At 32.2% G+C, this 19,342-nt stretch overlaps 1 protein-coding gene and 1 pseudogene across 1 annotated transcript; one reads left to right on the top strand and one right to left on the bottom strand.

Moving 5' to 3' along the window:
• Window positions 1-252: 252 nt before the first annotated feature.
• On the bottom strand, window positions 253-2,474 carry LOC145128434 (chaperone protein dnaJ 6-like). The gene is made up of 8 exons (XM_079063229.1): window positions 2,177-2,474; window positions 1,622-1,720; window positions 1,427-1,528; window positions 1,271-1,330; window positions 1,073-1,179; window positions 923-1,005; window positions 727-817; window positions 253-628 (listed from the first exon to the last, which is right to left on the bottom strand). Exons 1-8 carry the CDS (start codon window positions 2,288-2,290, stop codon window positions 421-423), a joined length of 864 nt encoding a protein of 287 aa, XP_078919355.1. The 5' UTR covers window positions 2,291-2,474; the 3' UTR covers window positions 253-420.
• Window positions 2,475-4,794: 2,320 nt separating this feature from the next.
• On the top strand, window positions 4,795-7,786 carry LOC145130783 (secreted RxLR effector protein 161 pseudogene; annotated as a pseudogene).
• The last annotated feature ends 11,556 nt before the right edge of the window (window positions 7,787-19,342 follow it).

Consider the following 19,342-nt stretch of genomic DNA (forward strand, 5'->3'; position numbering starts at 1 on the left):
AATTTAGGATAAACATATTGAAAACGAATGCACATAGATTTCCCTCCGTTTAATTTCTTTAATCTTTAAAGAACTTTTATTAATAAATTGCATCTTACTGGCTATCATGTTATAAAACGTATTGCATCAGATATTAAAATCAATCACTTTTTAAACATAGACTTCTCATGTCTTGACTTAGTCTAACATAATTATGTTGTGCAAGGTACTAAATTTGAATATGGAAGTTAACGCATAGTCTTCTTACTAGCATTAAAGAACAAAATGAAAGTAGTTTGTTTTGTAATTTATATTTATAATACCTAATATTATCCATAGCAATATAAAAGAGGATTAACAACAGAACCAGACAAGAGACACAGGAAGTTTTTTGACAAGATAAAATAAGAGTTGTGTACTAAACTCTAAATTAGATCACAATTACTTAGATTTCTTAGATTTCTTAGAACCCTTGCGTTTTTCCAGTTTTACCCTTGCAGCTTCAAACTCTTCTTCAGTAGGCTCTGAAGACTCTCCCCCTCCACCATACTTACCAACCAGAGACGAAAACATAGCATCCAAACGCCCTTTCCTCTCACTTTGCCTCTGTGAAATTATAGCATACAAATCATCCGATTCTTTCTTTGACCTGTCAATAGTCAAACATCATCATATCACTTTCATTTATCAAAACCATAATCCCAAAAAATAATATTATTTTAAAAATGAAAGAAACAAATGACTCACTTCCCCCTTCGACTCAATGGATCTGTAGGTGGTTTTGTTTCAGAGACTTGCTTAGCCCATTTCTGGTAAGCTTTGGTCGACTTCAGGTCTCCTACAAGTCAACATCAAGTCTTGTTATGAAAAAGTAACAAAAATGGGGTTTCTTTTTTTCCATTTATGAAAAAAAAAAAGTACATAAAAGAATTATAAATCTTACCAGAGGAAATTGCTTCATCTAAAATATCTTTGAATCGATGTGAATCAAGTTTAGGATCTGAGCATAGCATGGAGCAGAATAGCCTGTGACAGATTAAAGAGGTTTAGAAAATTAAGCTCGTAGAGCATATGATAAAGAAAAAGGTTATACCTGTTCATATGACCTTTGTACTTCTTGTAAAGATCAATCAAATCATTTTTCTCAGAATCAGATCCTCTGTAATTCGATTCAAACTCTTCAATATCAGCTTCTGTAACCTACAAAGCATTTGTATTTTCCACTTTAGTACCTAAGAGTATAGTAAGGATTTTAATTTGTTCATATATTCTAAAGTTTAATGAAGAAAACCTTTTTGTACATAGATCGGAAGAAGTCCTTCAAGTTTTGAACCACATCACCAGCAAGTTCCTGTTTAGTGAAAAAAAAAAAAAAAAAAACCCATAAGTGCAACTCAAAAAATGTGATATAACATTAGTTTCAGTTAAAAAAATGTTAAGAACTTACAGCATCATCAACACAGCCAGTTTGATCATAAAGTGCTCGTTTTTCTTCATCACCGAGTATTGATATAACTTTCTGCAGTTGTTGAAATTTCTCTTTGGCATCCTGCATATGAATGGGAGGAGATTAAGAACATGTTATGATAACACAAGAGTTTATTAGAGGATTAAATGGTAAAACAAAAGATTGATTTTTTACCTCGTCATTAGGATTCTTGTCAGGGTGTAGACGTAATGCCAGCTTATGATATGCCTTCTTTATTTCCTGTTGGGATGCTGTCCTTTCCACCCCAAGAATCTACACAGCACATAGTTTTATAAAGTTTGCTTAGCTAGATGATTATGAGGATCTTCAACCCTAGTTTAATCATCTACTATGCACTTCGATTCACGTATACAATCAGCAAGTCCCTTTTAGGGGGGTAGACGATCGGTTCAAAATGTTATAGTACAGTTCTTCATTCGAAAAGATTCAGCAACGAACGGAACAGTAAGAGTAAATAAAAAAGGATATGAATCTAAAGAAAACTAGGGTTTAGCCAAGAACAATGAAGTTCAAACAATCGACAAATAGTACCCTTTTTGGTAAATCTCATGCGCGGGGTGTATCTCATAAGAGCCCTAATCTAATAGGAAATGAAAATTTGGAAAAATGCCCTAAATCAAAGAGCATAGTGTCACAGTTTCGCTTTCTCGAAATATAATCAGTTACGCAGTTTTTTCAAGCATTCGAGTCTAAGATCAGGTAAGATACCTCGTACAAGCTCTTATCATTCGAAGAGGATGAAGATTCACCGAGATTTTCTTGATTTTGTTCATCTTCTTCTATGTTTTCTTCATGAACCGCGGATTTCTTTCGTTTGCCCATTTGAAGGGAGAGAACGCTATACTATAAGACTACGCAATCGAAGTCAATCAGATGATATACCGAGAGTCCGAGATATAGCGGAGCGTTTAACGGAGTGGATGACGAAATTGCAAAAGAGAAACTTTTACATGGGTCGTGGAGGGTTTTCCCGCCATCATAATCTAATTCCCGCCATGGTCGCTGTTCTCTTTCTCCATCACCATTTATCCTATATAAGGTGTTGTTTGTTATTTTATTTTTATTATTTATTTATTTTTATTTTATTTTTTTTAAAACTTGTTCAGACATTTTATTGTTGCCCGATGCAACACACTTGCAGTACTTTTCATCTTGCACTTGTTTGTTTTTTATAATTCTTCAAAGTAAAAAACTTATGCACAGTGGCAAATCTATAACAAAATATAACGTGGTTCCCAAATTAAGTGAAACCGATAAAAAAATCAACAACACTTGTGAGGGGTCGGGTCGGGTCGTGTACGATTTAATGAAATATAACTGAAAAAACTGATCAGCCACCACCAATTAAAATTTTTAAAAAAAACGACTGAAATATAATTGAAAAAACCGAACGATTTAATGAAAAATTAGTTGATTATTAGTGCATTGATACCTTATTGTTTGATAAAAACTATATATTATATTTAACCCTATATATTTAACAGCATAAATGTCTCATATAACTTATTTTTTGCCCCCTTTAAAATGGTTTTTAAGACATTTTTTAGAAAAACAAACTCAATGTACGTCATTTATTTTTTCTAAGGTAGTTCTTAATTTTTGTGATATATATATTATAAATGAAATTCAAATTTTAGGTAGGTCCTAGGACCTACCTTCTTGTATGGTAGATACATCTTTGCTTATGCACGTGTTCTATTTGGGATACACTTGTATTACCTCTTCTAACATCTTTTTTTTCTTGCTGAAATCTTGATGAATCTTGATTATATGTTACTAAAATCTTGTTGAATTTTTGTTTCACCTTCTTTTTTTGTTTATTCTTGCTAAAAAAAATTTATATTGAATAATGATAATTTTTTGCTGAAATATCATTGTTTTTTGCTGAAATGTCATAAAATCTTGCTGAAATGTTATACATTATTAAATTTTCGGTATTAAAAAACTATTTTCGGTACATAAAATCAGTTTATTTTATTTTTTTAATATATGCAGCAGCATGCAGATGTTAAAAAACAAGTGTGCTTCTTATTACAGTCTGCAGTCGTTTGATCCACCTCTTCTGTTGCAGAGAGTTGTAGAGATGGTCCGCAGAATTCATGAGTTTTTGCTTCAAAAAAACAAACAACACCTAAAAGTTTAATTAAAATGGTTTGGCAATAGTAGCAAAAAGTGACTATTTCAATTGAGGGGTTATGGGTTCAAATATCGTTAGAGATATAGGTAGTGGTAATTTAAAACTAGACTAGTTTGTTGTTCAGAAAAAAAAATTAATTTTTTTATTAAATGTAACAATTATCTACTTAATGATATAAAAGACAAAGAAAAACGACAAAAAGGGTAATATAATTTTTATTTGTATATATTAAGTTATTATTATTATTTTTTAAATAAGCCTTTGATTTTATTGTTTTTATATACATTAAGTTTTTATAACCGACTACTCCAGATTAAAATATAAATTTGTATACGTTTAGTTATTAATGTTTTTTTTTTTTTTGCAAATTAAGTTATTATTGTTTTTATACACGTTCAGTCTTTATAATAGGTTTCTTCGAGTTTTGCTCATGTATATCATACGTGGGACAATCATTAAAAATGTGTTTTCATATGTGGTTCGTCTAGGCGGTGGTATTATGTGTTACTTGTTTTGGTTTTGGTAATAACATTGAACTTTTGATATTAGTAATTATTATAATACAATATCAACTCTTTAATATCAATACAAACTTAATTCAATAGCAATACTAACTATATTAAATCATGTGAAGAAAATACATTAGACATAATGATTTCAATTGTTGAAAATAGTGTCCACATTCATAACAGTTGGTAATATTACTATTGATAGCAGAGTCATTTTGGGTGACACATAATGACAAATTTAAGTAATTATTGACATGATAGTTTATTGGGGATCCAATTTGTTAATTTATTAGTGATTAATGAATTAAATAATAGAAGTTTGTGATGTGTGACCTTAGTCCTCGTGACAAAATCCTAATCATTTTAGGGTTTAACTATTTTGCGATTCAACGTGGTTGAGACATGAAACCTCCTCTTTGATGGCTACAAGCTCGTCTTCAAATTTTAAGATCCATTTAAAAAGAAAAAAAAAAACTCATATGCCGGAAAATGGTCAAAACTGACATACCAAAGATTTAGGGAAGAATCTAAACTTTTTTAGGGTGTTTATTTTTTGTACCGACCAAAATCAAGTAGATGAAACAAATAAATTATTATCATCTAAGTTTTCCATTAAAGATTTAGGAGAGGCTGATGTAACTCTTGTAATAAGAATTAAAAAGATGAACAAAGGCTTGGTAATGACTCAAAGTCATTATATTAAGAAAATTCTCGAGCGGTTTAATTTTACCGATTGTTCTCCTGTGAGTACTCCTATGGATCCAAGTGTGAAGCTAATGCCAAATAATGGTGTTCCCATTTCACAATTAGAATACTCTAAGGCTATTGGTGGCTTGATGTATGTCATGACAAGTACCAGACCTGATATTGCTTTTGATGTGGGTAAGTTGAGCAGGTACACTAGTAATCCTAGTGCTCAACATTGGCAAGTAGTAAATAGAGTGTTTAAGTATCTCAAGGGAACCATGGATTATGGTTTGAGTTACTTGGGAAGTCCTTCGGTTTTAGAAGGTCATTCAGATGCAAGTTGGATAACCAACATGGAGGACCGTTCCTCAACTTCTGGTTGGGTATTCTTGCTTGGGGGAGGTGCCATTTATTGGGCTTGCAATAAGCAATCTTACATTACAAACTCAACAATGGAATCTAAGTTTGTTGCGTTAGCAACTACTGGTAAAGAAGCAGAGTGGCTAAAGAATTTAGTCTATGAGATTCCTTTGTGGTCTAAACCGATAACACATATTTATATCCTTTGTGATGGTGCAACCGCTTTAGCTAAGGCATGTAGTCAGGTTTATAATGGCAAGTCTAGACACCTAGCTGTTAGACATAGTATGATTAGAGAATTAATCATGAATGGTGTGATTTCGGTTGAGTTTGTGAAATCGCAACAAAATTTGGCAGATCACTTGACTAAAGGTATGACAAGAGACTTAGTGCACAAGTCTATAATAGGGATGAGATTAAAGTCCATTTAATTATATAATGATGAGATACCCAATTCCCTTATAATATAATGTTAGGAGTTGAATTCAATGTGGAAATCTCATACTTATAGATTGGAACACATGAAGTATTCATCCTAGGTATGTGTTCGATTCTGCAAGTCAGCCAGGTTGAAGTTTGTGACAACCGTCAATTTTGGTCAAACAAAGTCAACAAAAGTCAACCAGGTCAACTCAACTCATGTTAGAATTTTAGGAGAAATGTGATATTCCCTAATGTTTATAATCTACTATTGGCAAGTTATAATACAAAGTACATCGATGGTTGCCAATTATCGAATATAAACCCTAATTAGGGTTAATAACGTAACAATTCGATAATTCAATTATATATTATTTGGGTATAAATAATATTCAAAACACAATGTAGTGGAGTTCATAAACCTTATACTACATGACACATTCATAACAAAGGTTACATATATAAATTTTTTGTGAATTCATCACCAGATGCGACAAATTCTATACCAAGCTTAAACACGAAAAAAATTAGGATTTATCCTAACTCTCATGTAATGTGCTATTATTTTTTATGATAATAATTTGAATTTAAATTATTCAAATTAAGTAAATATATATCATTTTTACCATGCTTTTTTTATAAAAATCACAAACTTTTATAAAAGTTTACCCATTCTTTTATAAAAATTAAAGAGACAATTTTTGTCTCATATGGTGATGACACACTTTATTAAAGAATTATTATTTTAATAAAGTCAACTCATATATTAGTTTTGTTACAATTACACACATTAACATGTGTTAATATCCATAGGATAATTCGATCTTCAAGTGTTCTTCAAGTGTCTTCAAGTGTTCTTAGCTTGAAAACCTTCATATTCACCTCTTTATCCACCAAGAAACACACTCAATGTGAGTTCATACTCCTCATTTTCGTTTTTATCCAAGTTTTTTTTTTTTTTTTTTGGGGGGGGGGATACAAATAAACTTGTATAATAACACAAGTTGTTATACATGCTTTGTCTTCAAGTTGTGTAAAAATATTATTTACATGAAATAATGTTATTACCTAGTATTGTGAACATTTATGTGTGGTATGTTGTTTAAAATGCAAATCTATGAAAAATGAGTATAAACATGCTATATGTTATTGAGAAAAAGTCACAAAAACAAAACTATAAAAACAATGGTTTTTATGCATATAATATGACTTTTCTAGCAAAAATGGTTTTAACCAAGTTATTACATCATTTTTGTGGGATACAAATCAAAGTATGTTATTTTGGACATATGTTATGAAACTAGTTAAAAATACCAAGGATTTGGTTTTACAAAAAGAAAACCTAAAAACCCACCATTTTTATGTAAAAGTAGGGTTTTCTAGAAAAAATGGTCATGACTAGGTTATGGTACCATTTTTGTAAGATTTGACCTAAAATATGTTGTTTTAAACATATAAGGTTAGTTTGACTTGATCTCCACAAAAATGTAAAAATAAATTTTACCAAGTTTATAACTCAATTTTTACCGTTTGGTGACGTAAAAAGGGCCAAAACTAGCAAAGGGCTAAAACCGAAGTATTGTTGTAATGGCAAGTCAAACATTGAGTTTATAACTCAACAATACATTTAGTTTACGGGGGTAACATGCGTTCAAATGGTTTTATATAAGGATGAAACTACAAAATACTATTTTAAGTATAGAAATACTCATACATTTTTTGGTCTTAGGGTTTTTAAGACTACAATTCATTTTTAAGAAAATATTGGATTTTTCTGGCAACGTACACTATCATTTTACAAGGAAAAAGTTACAGATTTTTCACATACAAAATTCTTATGAACTCACCAACTTAATTGTTGACACTTTTCAAAACTACTTGTATTCTCATGAAACCATTAAACAGGTAACCACAAGGCTTTTGAGGATGGGACGTTACGGCGTCATATTATTCATTTTTGTCATCATAATGTAATTGGTTTGAAACATACAATACATGGTAACAATGTAACAATTTCAATTATATTTATGACGGTTGTGTTTGCTTTGATCACTATTGTACATTATGTTGTGATACTGTTCATGAAAGTCATCCACTCCCAGACGTTTCCGCCATCCTGGTTTAGGGGTGTGACAAAGTTTAACTTCTTAATAATTCATTTGATAAATGTATGTGCAGATACATGAAAAGGAGTTACCTACGTGATTGTGAAGTGTAGCCGCATTTCAAGAGGTTGTGGACTTAACCTTGATACGATCATGAGAGGATTCGGACACACGGCTTTATAATAATGTCAAGTTGTATATTGCTAGACATTCAATGAACTAGTATGCATTTTACTTTCTGGTATTCAAATGGGTTGATTGGTTCAATTCTTAGAACACCCTGATTCTCGATTATTTGCAAATGTATGATACTAAGTGGAAATTCAATCGTTTTCGATATTTTCGTTATGTACTAGTTTGGTTTGTTTTTATAAGGTTATGTTTGTTCAAGGGTTACACTAAAATGGGAGAGGATTGTTGGTGATTTTAGTGTCACCATGTCATTTTTATGTAACTTGAACTAACATGACAGTTAAGGGGTTTCATAATTTGTACTCTAATATATGTACGGGTTTGTGCGGAATGCACACATATATAAGATCGAATTAGAAGCCGATTCGACGACAAGTCGGGGGTCCGGGGTTTCCAAAGGGGCGGCGCCCCTTTGGCGGGGTCTAGGGGCAGCGCCCCTAGCGGGGTCCAAGGGGCAGAGCCCCTGGCTGAGGGTGATTATGGTAAAACTAACGAAACTCGTTAGTTTTGGGAAATCTAGATTCTTGAGGGTGATTATGGTAAAATCAACGAAACTCGTTAGTTTTGGTAACCCTAAATCCTCATTAAAAACCGTATTACCCTGACTTGCTTCCAAAGCAACTCATGACGACCCAACCTTAATGAAACTCTTCTCTCGTTTATTATACAAACGATTCTTCCTTTTGAGAAGGGACACACGAAATTAACTCTCGTTTTTCTTCAAACACTCACGAAATGTGTACAAAATGAGAACTGAACCTATAGTAGTCTTTTATAATGACTGAATGTATACAAAATAACAAGTTAAATGACTTGTTTTCCAATAAAAAAAATAATAAATACTAAATATATACAAAATGATAACTATATTACCAAAGTTCGTTTTCCCTAAATATAAATACAAAAGAAGTTCACAAATAATATCCATATTTACAATAGATAGCCTTAACACTATGTTTGACTCACAACTACACCTAGAAAACGTATGTTGTCTCTTAGCATGCCACATTATTTTTTTAAATCATTATTAATTTTGTTTTATTTTTTTAAAAGGTAATAATTAAAACACAAATATTTTAATATTAAAATACTTGAGTTACAAAACATCACTTAATATTAGACTTAAAACATGACTTAATATATGACTTAAAACATAAAAACATGACTTACTACATAAAAAAAACATAACTAAAGCAAAGGGTATTCCTCCAAAAAATAGTAGACCAATTCATCTTCGGGATACATATTAAGATCAAGATTGTCAATCGTCTGAAGATAATCGGTCAAATGACGGTGAAGATTGGAATGGATAACAAAATGGTAAAGTATCCCCATTATTTGTGTAATTCTGGACCGCCATATACTAACAATTGTGTGTCGAGGATGACTTGATTCCCATCATAGTCACATATAATGTAACACTCAAAAAATCATAAAAATTTAAAATTTTCAAAAAAAAGCCATTATCCATAATTGTTTATAAAAAGGAACCATTGTATCAAAAGTAAAGTCGTATCAGAGTGTCCTAAAAATCAATATCATGAAAATAGGAAGATGTGTGCGATCAGGCCTTTACTTTCCCACGATCCTATGAAGTACCTGAAATAATAAGCTAAAACTGTAAGCCAAAGCTTAATGAGTTTCCTACAAAGTACCATCACACAACATAACAATCAAAGCATGCAAATATGAGCCTTCAGCCTGATTGGACCGCCTCGCAGCACCTGATTGGACCGCCTCGCAGGGCCTACAGCCTATCTGGAACGCTCTACGGGCCTTCAGCCTGACCGAACTGCCTCGTAGGGCCTACAACCTATCTGGACTGCCCTGGGTGTATTGACCTTCAACACAAAGCAGGACCGCCTCGATCCAACCACAATATGTCGACATATGTAATAGACAAACATAAGCACATAACCAACAAATACATATATCATATAGATCTACTAATCAGTCATATACTAGCATAATACTATCCTATAACCATGATACACAATCTAGTGGCTCGATATTGGTGCCTTTGACCCACAAGCACATTGATGAAAACTCATCTCTTAGTCTGAACAAAAGTTGAATAGCTTTCTGCTCCGAATACCGGCTCTACCCCGACACCTATTAATCAAATCATAGCCCAACTTAAATTTAATATCAACAAGCCCAAAATACCCGTTGTCCAAAATTGGTCAAACCCTAGTCAAAGCCAAAAGCAACAGACTGATCGCTACATCGTGGTCATCCTTGACCACATCGTGGTGTTGATACGAAAAAATAGTCATGACTAGCCTAACCGCCACGTCGTGGTGGCCTTTGCCACGTGTGGCCACCGGGTATTCAACAACTTAACGAATTAAGTTGTTTTCTTTGATTCCATAAATTCTCCAACTCATATCCATTTTAGGGACTAGATGGATAAAGTTTCCAACTTTATCACTTAGAGCCCTCCAAGGTGCATAAATCTCAACTTTGAGGTCCAAAACACCACATGACTTAAGCAATAAGCACTTAATCTATAAGGTCGCTTGACCAACAACTCCATAAGAGTTTATAACACCATTCTCATTATAAAAATCTATGTTTTTCAGATATGCATGTCTGATGCATGTCTTGAACTCTTATTAGGTCAAAAATAGGGCAAAAAGACCAAGATCCATGGATGGTCTCAAAGCTCAATCCTAGTATAGATCCAAAGGATCAAATACTCCCAAAGGTTTGGAGATTCATAAAGTTACAAACATTATAAGATCAAACCATGCAAAACAACAAGGCATAGAGAAGGGCGGACAAAATCTAGAGATCTATCAATTTACTCATCAAGATGAAGGTTTTATACCTCCTGGAGATGTTTGAGGAAGACAAACTTCTGGATCTACGTTGCTTTGGACTCCTAAGACGATCTACCACCACCTTCTTTCTTCACAAGCACTAAAACACACACTTTAGGCTAAAAAAAACTCACACAAGAGGTCTAGGGTTTGCAATGGATGATTATGAGGGATAGAGGCTGATGGGACGGAGGCTACAAGAGGTTAAGGTTGTTTAAATAGGGTTCAAACCCTTAAACTTTAGCGTTTTCTCCAACAACGGCCACCCCATCGTGGCACATATTGCCACGTCGTGGTGGTTCATTAAATCCACGCGACCCATAAGCTACTGCGACGTCATGGCGAGCCTCCACCACGATGTGGTGCTGCCCAAAATCCAAAAAATATAAATATATAAATACTTTAAACTAAAGTACCTCAAATGATCCGGATGTTACATATAACGTTTCCTTTATCTTCTAGTATATCTCGTATCCGAAGTTTGTTGGATATATATAGACTTCTCGTAACGTCTTCGATAATACGCATAAAAAAAGTTTGTGCATTTGGAACCGCCTCTGGAAATAATATCCTTTAAAGATAGCATGCTCGACAAAATAATCACGCGTAAGACGTTGGTGCGTGTCTTTTGATATATCTTCTTAGTTTACGTTGTGCTATACCCTCTTCCTCGCTAGTAAATAGATTGTTGTAGCCCATCGCGCACATTGATGGATGCTTATAACGCAATCTCGAGAAGATCATATGAACATTTTTATAGAATGGTGAAGGTTTTACGAGATGTAATGGGAATTGTGTATGTTGAAATGTGAAGGTTTAAATGCGTATTTATAGTGGTTGGAAGAAAGTTTGAGAATTTGAATTTTATAAAAAAAGGTTGAATTGTATAAAAAATGTATGTTTTTCAAAAAAATGTTGAAATTTAGTTAAAAGTTGGTCAAAATCTCACACCCAATAATCTTTTCCCACTTTCTTCTCGTTGGTAAAAAGGCATGTTCGCCTTGGCAACCCCTATTGGCACAAGCCAAGGGGCGGTGTTTGGCGAGGGTAGCGTCTCCAGTGAACGGGCTGGATATACCCACTCCAAATAGTCTTAGCACTCTTGCCGCTGAGATGGAAGCTTAGGCCCCGGTGGTTTTGAGGTATGAAATTTTATACAAGAAATACAAGATTCAAACCCTCACAGTCTAGTCTAAAATCTTGTTAATGTTCCGAGGTATGGAATTTTATACAAGAAATACAAGATTCAAACCCTCACAGTCTAGTCTAAAATCTTGTTAATGTTCCGTGAATAACATCTTATATGAAGCATCATATGTTATAGTTTACCATTATTTTTAATCTTTTAACACTCGAAGTAACGATATTACTATGAATGCATATAAAGTAACCTTGTTGTATAATGATATCGTGATCAATATATATCATGGTGAAGCGGAACCCAATACAATACCCACGGACCACGGTGCTATGAGTCCCATTACAATCCAAACACAAAATATGTTTGCTCAAAAGGGCTCTCTTCTTATTTAAATGAATTCGAGTTGTCGATACTTTCCCTACAATCCGACATGGGTAGCAATCACTTGCAAGTTGCAACTTGCTCATCAATTAAAAATACGTTAAAGTAAAATGATGGTAGATGATTATAAGACATTATAACAACCAATTATCAAACAAAAGGAGAAAATGGGAAATGAGCTTCCATTATAGCAACACATGAATAAATGCTTTTCTTTTAACTTTTTGACTGGTAAGGGTCATGTGGTATGAAACTAAAATGATATATATATATATATATATATATATATATATATATATATATATATATATATATATATATATATATAACTGAAAAAAAAAAAAAACTTAACATGACTCAAGTTTCCATTATCTCCCACAGTTATTACCAATAATGTCCTTGGATGACACATATGATCTTTGCACCTAGAAAATATTCTTGGGAGAAATGATTTATTCATTGATTTATAGAAGGCTAACCATAAAAATATATAACATCTCTTTACCAATTTATCAATCTCAGCACAAGCACATGTATTTCTTTTATTTGGTATAAAACTTATCATTTTTTTATCACATGTAAAGTCAAGTCATAATTTACAAGTCATATATATATATATATATATATATATATATATATATATATATATATATATATCCGTTTGCCCACAAAACGTCAGGCGGCGAATAATTTATTTCGACAAAAAAGAGTAGAGAGATGAGAGGTGATTATATGCAAAATTTTCTTTTGAGTTTTGGCATTGCCAATAGAGAGGGCTAAAAGTGGGTGTGGATGTATGTCTATTTTTTTTTTTTTAATATTTGTTATGCTTTCTTGATATTTGTTAAAAAAACATATATATTTTAATTATACTTCATTGTTTGCAGACTTAATTTCAATATCTTTTACTTTTATTAATTGATTAAGGCCGGTGGGTATGGGTAACGCCCATACCCACGTTATGGGTGCCACATCATCTTATTCTGTCAATAACATATCTATAAATATCAAAAGGAAATGGTGTTTTTTATATGAAACGGCGTTGAGAAGAAGCAAATCAGAAAAAAAGCAGAGGAATAACACGCGTTTCGTCCCGTTATCACCATCACACCCGATGGCATAATACCCGATAACGGCTAGCTGGGGCGGTGTTCCTGCCGCCATGGCGCCGTTAAGGGCTTGCCACATAAGCATAACGCCCGGTGGCGTTGCCCGCTCCGTATACTCTAAGATACAAGTTACAAAAATAATTTAATTGAATTGATGACAACTTAAAATCATCATTTAATGTTTTTAATCACAATTAAGGGACACAATGAATTCAATTCAATTACGTAGTTGACGTGGAGTATTCTTACGTATTTGCCAAATTAAATTAAATAAAAAAATAATAAAATAATCATAATAAGTCAACTTTTCAAAACAAACTTAATTTTAAACTTAATCTCCAAAATACTTGGAAATGGGTGTAGTTGTGACACAATATAATACAGATTTACAGTACAAGTAGTTCCATCAATAATGCATTATTTTTTTTTATTCCATCTCTAGAAGCATTAAAAATATTACTAAAGGGGATAGAAATTAGAGGAACATGTGATAATATGAAAGGGACAAAATACATATAGAAAGAGGGTGAATCCTATAGACAACGGGACAATGGAGATTGTGCTTTGTCTAAATAAAACACCAGATCACCACGTTGAGTTTGAATGTCACATGCAGTCGCTATGGATGTAGAGTAAGAAGTGAAATCAGAAAGAAGAGAAAGAACACATGACATATGAAATTGGAGAAACTGACAGATATTGGATTTTATTTGCTTATCAACTAATCAACATGTTCATCATTTTAATTAGCTAACAAAAAGATAAACTCCACGATACCTTTACATCGCTATTGACATAGGCTAATCCGAATTTGTTTTGATCTTTGACACACCCGCAAGCATCCAAATAGTTATTCTCAACTCCATATACGATATGCCCTAAGTGAACCATACCACCACAATCCTTTAACTAACTTTCAACATCTAACTTTGCTACCTTTTCATAGCATCCACCATTACTGCAATCGAAAACCATAATTGAATAGTCGATCAAATATATGAATATCCTTACAAAAACCTCTACCATGAAATTGTTGGTATAAGAAAATTAACCTATGCCATCCAAAAATCTCTAATATTTAAGAAAGTTGCTTCTAAGTAAACAGTAATTTACGAACCAAGGATAAAAACATAGCATCTAAACAGCCTTTCCTTTCACTTTGGCTTGGTGAAATAATAACATATAAATCATCACACTCTTTGACTGCCAGTGGTCAACACCATCATAATTTCATTTATCATAACAAAATCAAAAAATAAAAAATAATTAAAAAAATGTATGAACACTCGATTTTCATATACTAATGGCCAATCTGATAACTTTTTGCTCACTGTTAGAAAGATAAACAACTCATAGAATTAAAATAAGAAGCATAGCTCATATATAACTAAGAAAACAGAAACATGGCATACATTACCTTGGCAATGACGGAAGGTGTTAACCATATCTTTGAGAAATCCTTCCATATTTTTGTTAAGAGGGTAACCTGATTATATTAATCGGAAAATCAAATCGTATAACATCATGTAACGCCTCAATGTTTCACATTTTTGAATGAAAAAAAAAAATATTTTTTAACAAAATATGCATTTATAAGTACCAGGTAAAAAAGAAGCAACCAATTCTTTAATCATCATATAAAAAATCAAACAACTCCTTTGTGGGTTTATCTTCTCATCTTTCACGGTCTCTAAATCTAGGCAAAAAAAAAAAGCTCTTTAGAAATGCTATATTAAGGGAAAATGAAAAGAAAAGGCAGCCCTTACTCTAATATATATACTATATGTATGCTGCAATCAAAGATAAAGAAAAAACTTAAAACCCAAATTTTGTTAGAATAAGACACCTACAAATCCTTTCATGTAACTGTTAGAATATCCAAGCCAATCCAACATAAGAATCAAGAACAAAAAAACTAGCTAACCTTTTATTTTTTGCTCATAAAAATTTGAGACCTTGCAGCAACAAACCAATCGTCAACATCCCTTTCTCTCTCTATTCTTACTGCCTGTTCCTCTCCCACCTGTAAGAGAAAATTATGTGAATAAGTTTTACCTCATAGTTATTAGCTATAAAATCCCGAGCCCTATCTTGTTGTGGTTAATATTGGCATCAAATGGTAAACTAATTAGACATCATTACACATAATAGAAGACATATATGAAATTAGGATAAACTAATTTCACCGGTTATTTTTTTTCCAAAAAAGGTCAAACTAGCCAAAATCAAATAAAAAGCATGGAAACAAAGATGAAATATGAAACGATTATAGTCATAGGTATCCTTTCAAAGTTACATCCATCATTCTGATATCCAATCAAGTATATTGCACACAAATTGAAACCTACAAATGGAGAAGAAAACATAAATAAGAAAGCATAAGTAGAAGATCACAACCAATTGTAGTGACTAATTTGAAGGTGATGAAAGTGGTGGTAGCGGGAGCGTTCGATCTAGGTTTTATGGATGTAAAGAAAAGGTATAGAATGTATTACCTGCTCGATTTTCTGATTTGTTGAGTTGGGAAGGAGAAGCTAACGGTCAAACATCCACAATAACAGTGATGAAGGGTGGCCTCCGATGCAGGTAAGCGATGTTGTGATGGTGGTGACCGGTGAATGGGGATGGCAGTGGCAAATGGGTTTTTCGTTAGGGTTTCTACTTTTCAGTGAGAGGAGGATGACGGTGAGTGAATGATCCGACGATGGTGGTTATTGGTTTCTGGTGTGCGCGTGCGAGTTCTGACCTAACACTGAGAGAGGAAGTAAGAGAGGAGATGTTAATATAAAGGGCAGTTGGTGTTGACTGATTCATGTGGAATACCAATTCAAAGGCTGACCGATTCATGTGGAATACCAATTCAAAGGCCGGTCTGACTTTTTCTTTTATTTGACTGCATAAGATTTTGATGCATAAAATTATTGTACATATTGCATAAATCTTTGTACCTCTTAAAATTCAACATTTGACTAAATTTGCATAATAAGTAACATATATATTATATAATAGTATATACTTATAATAAGTAACATATATATTATATAATAGTATATACTTATACTATTATATAAAGCATACATATCTAATGTCTTAAATACAACCTTTTAAACTCGATGTACAACAAAGTAAGCCTAATGTCTTAAACTTAAGAGGTACAAATTTCACAACAATTAGTACAAATATTTTGTGCATAGTTTTAGTACAAATATTTTGTGCATAGTTGTAGATGGAAGTACTGAAATATTGGCTCGGTAATTGGGCGCTTAAAAGCTCGATTCAAAATCTTTTGAATTTTTTTGAATGATATAAATTGGCACACTTTGAGTAAGCTTTTTGAAATATACTGTATTTATTGATCAACATCCCCAGTTTCCCACATACTCCTCATATCCAATTAAAAGTTGAATTTGTTTATCTCTTTTTCTCTCTCTAACAGATTTCTCTCCACAAACCCTATATTGAATGCAGCCGCCCCTCATTCCTGTCTCCAGTTAACGCAACCACCACCACCACTCTCCTCCTTCTATCTTCCTATCTGTCGACCTTGACCACCACACACCACCGTCTACACCACCATCACCATCGAGGCGTGTTTATGTTTTGAAAAGTTCCATAAATAGTTTATTTCTGGTTGTTATTTAGCTTTTTCTATGTATGTGTGCAGTTAACCATTGAGCCACCATTTATTTCAGCGAGCCCATGGATCTTCTTGATTACTCTCCTTGGTAAACCCTAATGTTTTGAGCTCGATATCTTAGTCTGTAACTTTCTTCCCAGATCTAAAATTATCTGATCTACCTCTCGCTCCCAATAAAAGTTATTTGTATTTTGCTGGAATCTTTCGATTTTGGACAGATATTTTTGTGACTTTATTATGGTATTTGTCTTGTGTGTGTATGTATGTGTGTCTCATGATACAAGTTTAGTTGTATTTTGCAGGTTCAAACCAGTATCAAGAACTCAGTTTGTTTGATTATTCCTATTTTTTTATTTTGATATTTGTCTATGAAGATACGAATGTACTGTTTTGTGATTTTTTTCAGGGAAATGAGATTCTTTAAGTAAGACAGATTGTCCCATAAGTTGTATTCATCCTCTTCCGTACATATACGTATGTTTATTCAACTCAGGTTTCAAAGATAATTGACTTATTTTCCATGTGTTCAGGCCATTGGAGTTGGTAACTTTTTAACAAAACACCTTTTGATTTTGTTTTTCTATTACACTCCCGATCATTCTGATTTCTAATTACCGTTGTTGCATATCCATGTTGTTATATATGTATCTTTCTTTTTGCACGTTATTGAAATTTGTCTATATTTTATAGTTATAGTTTTTTGTAAATTTATTTCCCTCTTGAGATGCGATATGAGAAACACCAAAATGGGATTTGAATAAAAAACGAAGATGTTTGCATTTTGCATTATTATTATTTTTTATTGTTTATTATTTATTGAATTTTTTGATATTTTTGAACTTTGAGTTTATAGATCTGTATGTATATTGTTTGTTATAACTCATAATCTCTGGGAAATATTTTATAAATTTTTTGTCAGGTTATGAATTTGTAATTTGCTTAGTATCCAAATTGTTGTGCTTGATTTTATTTATATGATTCACAATTCTTTTTTTTTTTTCTAACTTTCAATTGTTTAAGAAGATTGTAAGATTGTATGATCCACATAAAAAAAACAATTTATTATCTTTTGATTAAAGAAAAATTATACGTGTAATGGATCAAAAAATATTTAGATAAAAAACTTATTATGCATAATATAGTTGGTTATGTAACGAAAATAACAATTAATACATATAAATTATCAAGTGAATAAAATACTATTTTTAACTTAAGACCCTTTTAATTTCATTATATAATGGTAAATGGAAAATATAGTTAAATTAAATGAATAAACAATGGCCATGTTTTATAAAATGATGGGTTAGAAAATGTGAATCGGTTAAAAAAATACGAATATCTATTGTTTTGGGTATTGTTGTTTGGTTTATCATTATTAATTATCAAAAGTTATTACAATATTTTTATGCTATTAATTCAAAGACTAACACTATTATGTACAATTAGACATAAAATTTAATTTGGGTTGAGCTAGAGGAAAAAAAATAATTTCCTAAAATATAGACTCTAAGTAGGTAGTATGTGTATTATCTTTTATACAGGAAAGTGATGATGTTGGTCACTTTTACTCAACAAAAGCAAAAGCTGTAAGTGTTGGTAATTGAAAAACAAGTTTTTTAAGATCAAAATGAAAATGCTTTAATTAAGTTTCCATGACTTCCATAAGAACCAAGGATTGTCCTTTTTGCATCTTGGTTAATATTAGCTTTTTATTTAATTTGAATTCCAATAAAAGAATTATGAAGCATGTAAGAGTATGATAACGTAGAAATACAATTAGATACGTTGATTTAGTTATTATTTAAAATGTTTGTTTCATATATCAACTTAATTGTTATTCGTAGTAGGGATGAGATTTAAAACCGGAAAACCGGACCGGAACTATTAGAACCGGAATATATAAAACCAGTTCCGGTTCAGGGTCTCAAGAACGGCTTTATCCGGAATCGAGTCAGAACCTTTAGTATCTCTTTTTATCCAATATAATACAATCATTGTATAATTATTTAAATGGCTATGTTCAAAATATTAAATAAAATAATATATTTTAGAAAAATCTCTAAATCCTACTCTTAGGCTACATATTTTGTCCACTACAACATTTGAACCCTCAGCCCATTGGGTGAGAAAACGCCTCTTCAAAACCTTGATACCTCTAGCCGAAAAACCTTTGGTTTTAGAAAAAAATACCTAACATAACACAACACAAATAAAGTTAATTTGCAGAATCGTCGCATGAACATTACCTACCGAAAGAAACTATCTGGTGCCGCTGCATCGAACGGGTACCCTACTAGTATATATATATATATATATATATATATATATATATATATATATATATATATATATATATATATATAGGCGTATCTAT

Source organism: Lactuca virosa, chromosome 8, assembly GCF_052849685.1.
Source record: "Lactuca virosa cultivar CGN04683 chromosome 8, Lactuca_virosa_CGN04683_v6, whole genome shotgun sequence".
NCBI lineage: Eukaryota > Viridiplantae > Streptophyta > Magnoliopsida > Asterales > Asteraceae > Lactuca > Lactuca virosa.